At 39.5% G+C, this 9,026-nt stretch overlaps 1 protein-coding gene across 1 annotated transcript; it reads left to right on the top strand.

The window, feature by feature from the left end:
• Positions 1 to 944: 944 nt before the first annotated feature.
• On the top strand, positions 945 to 6,380 carry LOC110287627 (igE-binding protein-like; the record flags this gene model as incomplete). Its single annotated transcript, XM_021154192.1, has 4 exons — positions 945 to 1,026; positions 3,322 to 3,381; positions 3,630 to 4,328; positions 6,320 to 6,380. Coding segments are annotated over 4 exons (902 nt in total), but the record flags the coding sequence as incomplete, so codon positions are not given.
• Positions 6,381 to 9,026: the final 2,646 nt, after the last annotated feature.

Raw genomic sequence — 9,026 nt, forward strand, 5'->3', positions numbered from 1 at the left:
GAAAGAGAGGCCCATTGGACTTGCAAACTTTATATGCCCCAATATAGGGGAATGCCAGGGCCAAAAGAATGGGAATGGGTGGGTGGGGAAGTGGGAGGCGCTATGAGGGACTTTTGGGATAACATTGGAAATGTAATTGAGGAAAATATGTAATAAAAAATATTAAAAATTTAAAAAAAAGAAAAATAAAAATTCAGGAGTTCTCATGTCGTCTGTATAAGAGTTGCTATAATGTTCATGAATAAGGCAAATTCGGAAATCTTAAAAATTCAAAGTTTGGAACTAATTTTAGTAGAAGATTATCACTGGGGATCAGATCAAGCAGGACTGTGCATGGAAGGATCAGTTTGATATAGTTGAAGGAGGCAGAAACCAAAAATTTTCAAGGTTTTCTACAGTGATCATTTTTGAATTTGCCTCATCATTACATTGTGATTACATTAAGAGCCTTGTAAGGTACACACACACACACACACACACACACACACACTTACACAAAATCCTCAATAGTGAAACTCTCACTACTGCTTTACATAATTACTTTTGTGAGATATAGAAAAGACAAACAGAAGGAAATTATGCCAAGGCCAATTTAATATTTCTATTTTTAAAAACTACATTGTTTTATTTATTTATATATCAAATATTCCCCCTTCCTATTCCCCCATACTGGTGTCCATCATCCCATCTCTACCCCCCGTTTGACTCTGGAAGGGTGCTTCCCCACCTTATATACCCCACCTCACACCCCTAAAGTCCCCATTCTTTAGGGCATCAAGTCTCTCCAAGATTAGTTGTATTCTCTCCCATTGAGGCAAGAGAAGGCAGTCTTCTGCTACATATGTCCTTGGGGTCAGTGACAAGCTCATGTATGCACTTTTGTTGGTGGCTTAGTCTTTGGGAGCTCTGCGGGTCTGGTTTAGTTGATATAATTTTTTTCTTAGGTGTTTGTGAACATGTTCAGCTCCTCCAATCAGTCTCCTAATTCTTCCATAGGGGTACTTGACGCCAGTCCAAAGGTTTGCTGTAAGTATATGTTCCTGTCCCAGTCAGATGTTGGCAGTACCTCTCATAGGACAGCCATGCTAGTCTTCTTTCTACAAGAACAACTTGGCATCATTAATAGTGTCAGAGTTTTTGGGCAGGCACCAAAGCCTAACATTTCTTTTTTTTGTTTTTGTTTTTGTTTTTGTTTTTGTTTTTGTTTTTCGAGGCAGGGTTTCTCTGTATAGCTCTGGCTGTCCTGGAACTCACTTTGTAGACCAGGCTGGCCTCGAACTCAGAAATCCGCCTGCCTCTGCCTCCCGAGTGCTGGAATTAAAGGCGTGCGCCACCTAACATTTCTTTTATACACCTTTGTAAGTGAATTACATCTTAGCTCCCTTCTATGATTTTACCTAGAATGAAAGAAAGAGTTTGATCTGTAGAATATTATAGAGGCAAATGTCTCATAATTTACCAAAAAACTCAAGCAGAGTGTTAGCTATTATACCATGCCTCTTCCTTTCCTTCTTCTATTTCCTGTATCAGAAGGAAATTAGAATTTCCCAGAAACAATAGAAATAGAGCATACTAGTTCCATGTGGAAACAAAACATTGTTGGCTTCATATATATATATATATATATATATATATATATATATATAATTTTCCTAACTACCTCTGCACATATCCATTTATCAATTTTTCAATCTATCAATCAGCTACTTGTTTTTTTAAAGCAATTGAGTTCAGCTAGTCCTGACCATAACTCCATAAGTATATAGTCATAGGATGGCGTATTAGCATCCTAGAAACAGTGTTGCAGACCCCTAGAAATATCTACCTCTGTCCAACATTCATCCCCTGCAAATATTTCGAAAGCACATTACAGAAACTTCATTTACTTAGACCTCTGTGTTGAATTTTTTATTTCACTTGATTTTGTGTAGGTTTAATGCTGCAGAACATCTCTAGGAGGGGATAGGGCTTTAGCAGGTGATATGGAGATAAATTTTACTGGACAGCAGCTTGAATTTTCTCTGAGCCACTGAGGATATTTTGCCTGTGTATTCACATATAAAAGGTAGAAATGTTTCCAAAGGGCCTCATGGTTTATTTATATTCCAGGACAGCAGCAATTACATCATTTCTTATTTGCATTTTGAAGAATTCATAAGACATAATTATACAGAGAGAATTAAAAAAAAACTTTTAAAAAAGATTATATTGTATGGTTCAATAACCCCATATCTTGTGCCATCTTTGACAAAGGTTTAATAAACTGAGAACAGAGACCTTGCTCTCCTCCCCATCAGTGCCTTGCTGTTACATATACTAGACATTGTGCAGTCTGGAAATATTTACCTTCTACACGTGATTATAACAAGAAAAGCAAAAACTTAATAAGCTGAATGATACCTTATTTCAAGCCTTGTTATTAAATATTTCCTTTTCTATTTCTTGTATGTCTAACATGATTTTATACTCCTTTCAATAATGTGTAAGATGAGTGTCAAATTCTAGACTCTACAAAGTTACTGTACTTATTGTTTATATTGTTCATTAAAATGTATCTGTAATTTTAATAGTTAACCTAGGTTCTATGAATCTGTTTCCTAAATACTAATGGATATTGTTTCTTGGTAAAAACTTACTCGGACAGATATTATCACTAGGTAAAAAGCAGGAAATATTCCCAAATTTCCTGCAAATTTTGAAGAACAGAAATAGTTTCATAAATATTTTTTCAAAAGAGCATGAAATAGACAAATCACTGCTGAAAGCTGGAACTTTGACATAAAGTCTAATTAGACCAGACAGTGTCATGTCCGTTACCATTTCTGTCAATGTGGGAAGTGGTTTCTGCTGTGCCTGTGTGGCCTAATTGGTAAACAAGCAATGTGCACATGTGCAAGAGTGTTTTTGTGCCAAGTCACGGCCTATCCCGGGGTGTGGTGATGAGGCCCTGGGAGAGCAGCCAATCAGGTGTGGACATGACACACTAAGGTGTATATAAGCAGCACCTTTTTAGTGCTAGGGTCTTCCTCTTCATGTTGAAGCTGGTGTAATAAAGTTGCTGCAGAAGGATCCGGTTTCTCATGCATGTGTTCTTGCTGGCAAGACAATAGCATATGAGAATTGGCGCCAAAACACGGGAACTGCCTTACCATCGCAGGGGCCGGAGGAGACCCTACATTTGCGGGGTGGATACAGAACTGCAGTCTGGTTGGTTTTTCAAGGTTCTGAGAGGCATGTTTGGTTCTGGTCTTTCTCTACAATTAGAAGGGGCAATGGAAGCCTTCTTAATTGTTCTTGCGGCACTTATCCTTTTCCTTATAGTGAAAGCAGGACAGGGAGTGCTGGAGGAGGTTCAAGACAGCATGCCAGAAACAGAGTGGGGTAAAAGATTGGGAGCACAAAGAAAAAAGGGTATACCTAAGAAACAAGGCCCTTCCAAGGATTCTGGATCCGAGGAAGAGAGAGAAAAGGGAAAGGACGCCCTGGGAGAGAAAAAGGAGAAGGGAGAGAGAAAAAGGAGAAGGGAGAGAGAAAAAGGAGGAAAGATAAAGGGGAGAAGAGAAAAGAGAAGGGGAAGGAGTCCGTCGAGAGGAAGAACCTTTATTCTTTAAAATAACTTGAGGGTTTAGGACTTGATAGCTCAAGCTCAAGTGAAGAACTTAGTCCCTCGGAGGAAGACGACTTAGAGGAAGAAGCAGCCCGCTATGAGGAAGAAAGATACCACCCTGATGAGGGTAGAAATAGAGAGCCAAGGAAGAAGTTAAAAGGAAATGGCAGCTTAAGTCAGGGCATGGTTTGGTCTCCGGGCCCTAGCGCCCCTCCGCCTTATGCAGAAAACTTTTGCTCAGATTCTTTTATCCCTCGAGATGAGCCGCAAAAATTACAGCAGATGTTTCCTGTCTTTGAGGCAGCAGATGGAGGACGCATTCACATGTCTGTGGAGCACATACAAATCAAAGAACTTGCTGAGTCGGTCCGTAATTATGGAGTTAGTGCCAATTTTACTTTATCTCAAGTCAAAAGACTTGCTACTTTGGCCATGACTCCGGGAGACTGGCAAATGGCTGGAAAGGCTGTGCTCACTAATATGGGGCAGTATTTAGAATGGAAAGCCTTATGGTATGACGCCTCTCAAATGCAAGCGAGGGCTAATGCTGCAGCTGAAGGTGATCAGAGAAATTGGACGTTTGATTTGCTGACAGGTCAGGGACCATATGCAGTCAATCAGACAAATTATAATTGGGGAGCATACGCTCAGGTTTCAGCTGCTGCCATTAAGGCGTGGAAAGCACTTTCAAGGAAAGGAGAGGCAGGAGGACATCTGACAGGTGAAAAAGCCTCACATGTAATACAGCACTGCCTAGAGGCATGGAGTGCTTGGGGTAAACCTAAAATTCTAAAAACTGACAATGGGCCAGCATATGTCTCTAATAAGTTTCAACAATTTTGCCATAAAATGAATGTTTCACATCTGACTGGCCTTCTTACAATCCACAATGACAAGGCATTATGGAATGTGCTCATCGCACTATAAAAGCTTATTTAATAAAACAAAGAAGGGGAATTGTGGAAGATGCGATATCCCCAGTACAAGAGTTGCTGTTTCCATGGCACTCTTTACTATTAATTTTTTTGAATCTTGATGAGCATGGTTAATCTGCGGCTGATCATCATAGTTCAGAGCCCGATAGGCCAAAGGAAATGGTCAAATGGAAAAATATCCTTGATAATAAATGGTATGGCCCGGATCCTATCTTAATCAGATCCCGGGGAGCTATTTGTGTTTTTCCACAGGGTGAAGAAAATCCACTTTGGGTCCCAACGTGACAGACAAGGACTGTGAAAGAGCAAGATGAACCCCAAGATGATCCTCTTTCTCCTGATGATTGAGACCAGGTTATGTATACCTTTGTGGGTCATAGTAAGATCATGGCCAGTACCTTTACCGGTACATTCCAATTCTTCTACCTTGCCTTTGTTTTTTGCAAAGGAATGTCTTTTGGATGTGCCTTATGGACGACAAACTCCTCAAGAGCCACAGGTGTATAAGAGTAGATTATCTTTAATTGGGCATCATTACTCCCATTAGGTATATTAATGATTCTTTTATTAGAAGTATAGACCTATCGAATCACCTGAAGGGGAACTGGTCGCAGGAGCTGGAAAGGTTGCAGACTAGGCTGCAGATACAGATCCTGAACCTCAATGGGACCAGAGTGGAACCAGTGACCCTTGGAGATTTTACCTCTTGGCTTACCTCTGCATTTTATTATTTTAAGGAGTGGGTGGGGGTTATATTTTTTGGCGTAGCCTTATGTTGTGGGATAGTGTTTATGCTATGGTTGGTTTGCAAACTCAGATCTCAACAGAAAGGTGACAAGGTCGTTATCACTCAAGCACTTGTGGCCATTGAACAAGGGGCCTCCCCTGAAATTTGGTTATCTATGTTTAAGAATTAGTCGGCATCTGAGTTCTCTGCTCTTGCACCCCATGAATCTGCGGATCCATTGCACTGGGATGAGAGAGACTCAATGATCATTGATCAGCCCTTGCCCATCGCTGAGGTTTCCTCATTGCACGCGATAGGGTGATCATGATTTTTCCGCTAAAATTTTTCCTTAAAACCTGGCTGGCCTCACTCGTAGAGTTCACCCTAGGCCATCTAGAAGTTATTGTCACACAGCACTGTGGTATCCAGAGACGGGCAACGTTCATCGTGCACAGACCTAAGACATTCGGCCCGGTGGTGATAGGGTTACCCTATGACAGGTAAGGCTGTGACATAAGAGGAATGACCTAAAACAGGAGCCACAGCAGATGGATGTAACTGCAGAGGCCTAGACCAGCCTCATTTTAATAAAACAAAAAGGGGGAGATGTGGGAAATGGTTTCAGCTGTGCCTGCATGGCCTAATTGGTAAACCACCAATGTGCGCATGTGCAAGAGTGTTTTCACGCCAAGTCACGTCCTATCCTGGGGTGTGGTGATGAGGCTCTGGGAGAGCAGCCAATCAGGTGTGGACACGCCACACTAAGGTGTATATAAGCAGCACCTTTTTAGTGCTTGGGGTCTTCCTCTTCATGTTGAAGCTGGTGTAATAAAGTTGCTGCAGAAGGATCCAGTTTCTCACGTGTGTGTTCTTGCTGGTGAGATGATAGCACGAGAGATGTCAATGGCTCTGAATGTCTTATATAGGATTTTCTGTGTATTCACAATAATAGGCAAGTCAATATAGAAATACAATACTTCCTACTTCTCCCCATTTCCTGCTCTCATATCCAACTTCTATTCCTACTTTCATTCTCCTTCTTTTCACAAGGTGGATGTAGCTATTTCATCAGGTACAAAGTGAAGAAAATTGTCAGAGACATAAGCGAAAGGTAAAACTCACTAACTCAGAGGATTCTTATTCCTGAAAGACAGTTCTAAGTCCAGTGATGAGAAGGCCTTGATACACATCTCTAAATAGGAAAAAAAAAAAAAGAAAATTTGAGGACTCTGGAAATTTTTATACATTTAATCCAAATCTTTAGCAGAATTCTAGAATTAGAATCAGTCCCTAACTTTTAAATTTGGCTAGGTCTAAGGTCCAGTCTTATGGTTTTTTTTTTTTTTTTCCATAGAAATGAGCTCAGGTATTGTCTAGATGTCCAGAATTCCCAACATTACCTTTATTGGGGATTCTTATCCAGGATTTTAGAATATCTCTCCTCAAGTTAAAATACCTGTTTGGCAGGGAGAAAGTCATGATCTTACTGAATTGTCAAAGGCCCTTTCTAAGCTGAGAGGACAACGTTTATGATGACTAGTATATTTGGAAACCCAAGTCAGTAATCACTTCATGCACAAATAAAGTGAATACAAAACTTCTCTGACCATAGAGGTGTGTGGTTGGACGTTTTATTGCTGTAAGATGATTTTTCCTCAATAAATCAGAGTGCAAGAATCCACCCTGAAAAGATCAAGGAACAGATTTCCTTGGGATGGGTCATATAGAATAGACTCTCCTAGATAGACCCAGGAGGGCTGATGTGGACAGTCACTCTTCTGTTTAATTTGTTCTTATCTCATTCAGGTTTTAGGACAACTTCTTTGAATAGCTAAGTGAAGCCATATGAGTCTAAACTGTTTGTCAAAAGGGCAATGTTCAAATTTCTCAATAACTTCAGCTTGCAGTAGTCCTTAAGTTTTCTGATGAAATAACAATAAACAATATCGAGTTAAAATCAGGTAAAAGTTGGCTAGGTCTGGCAAAAAAAAAAAAAAAAAAAAAAAAAAAAAAAGGTGAATTGCTTTTTTGGACTCCAAGCTAAATATTTATTCATTACAGGAAGAAAAACAGGAAACCATTTAAATAGATAGCTGCAAAACACTTGACACACACTTATATGAATATAGACATGTACACATCTGCAGACAAATAAACATAAATATACTTGCACACATGCATACATACACATAAACATCCTATACATACACATAACTCACAATGCTGTGACCAAAAGTATCAGATTAGAATTAACTTTATAAAACACAAAAAGCAGTCATAAGAGTAGTAATGTTTATCTTTGTTAGGGTTATCACTGCTGTGATGAAGCACCATGAACAAAACAACTTTTGGGGAAAGGGTTTATTTGGCTTATGTTTCTATATCACTATTTATTATTGAAGGAAAAGATCAAGACAGGAACTCTAACAGGACTGGAACCCAGGAAGCAGTACTTGATGCAGAGTCCATGGAGAGGGGCCTTCTTAATGGTTTACTCACCATGGATTTTTCAGCCTGTTTTCTTTCTAATCCAATCCAGGACAACAACCCCATCAGTGTTAACACAAACAATGAGCTACATCAATCTCAAATATGAAACTTCCCCTACAGGCTTGCCTATACCCCAACTACAGATACATTTTCTCAAATGAGGCTCCCTCTGTTCAAGTGACTCTAGTTTGTGTCAAGTTGGAATAACATCATGCCATCAAATGCCTTCTTTGTTTGGTGTTGTGGTATATACATTAGTAATCTGGATGTAGAGATAGATAAAAATCTGTGAGTTCAAGGCCAGTGTCATCTGTTTAGTGAGTTCCAGAACAGTAGGGCTACATAGAGAGAACTTGTGTCAAAATAAAAACAAACAAAAATGGATAATTAATGGTCTCATTTTTGAGGAATTCTCTTGAAAGTATCACCCCTCAATTTAAAAAAAGGAGGTGGCAAATGAACTGAGGCAAAAAAAAAAAAATATGAGGTGGGACATTGTCAGGTAGATAGAATTCTGGGAACACTAATTAAACTCTGTAGCTACTGATAAAAGTGTAGGTTCAGAAAAGGTTAATATGAAGATCCAATATGTCTGGGAAGCAGGCCACTTAGGAACAGTCTAATAGATGACTATAGAAAGACACATGTTCTTGAAAGCAACTGACTCCGTTGTCTGTACATCATAGTAATCCCTCAAACTATTAATGATATGATTATGCTGTTTTTACACAGAGGAGCTTAATATAGAAGTCTTCTGAGAGACTCTATCTAGAAGGTAACTGAGACAATACAGGTACCTATAGGCACACACTGGACAGAGATCTATGGAAGAGTTAAGGGAAGAATTGAAGGCACTCATGGAGATGGCAACCACACAAGAAAAAACATGTCAATTATCCGGCACTTTTGGAAGCTCCTAGAGAATGAGCTACTAATCAACAAGCATACAGTGGCAGACTCCACTTGCATACATAGCAAAGTGCTTCCAATCTGGCCTCAGAGGGATAGGATGTGTCTAATCCTGCAGATAAGTGATGCAAAAGGGTAAAGTGATTGTGACAGGGCTGCCTTTCAGAGGCAAATGGAAGTGAGGACCTCAGAGAAAGGTCCTTTGAGGTGTCACTATTATATTTTGGATGAAAATAATTTTAGAGATAGATAGATAGATAGATAGATAGATAGATAGATAGATAGATAGATAGATAGATAGAGAAATATAGAGAGACAGGAGGACTAGTACAATCTCATATCCTCTAATACCCTCTGA

Source organism: Mus caroli, unplaced genomic scaffold, assembly GCF_900094665.2.
Source record: "Mus caroli unplaced genomic scaffold, CAROLI_EIJ_v1.1 scaffold_22376_1, whole genome shotgun sequence".
Classification (NCBI taxonomy): Eukaryota; Metazoa; Chordata; class Mammalia; order Rodentia; family Muridae; genus Mus; species Mus caroli.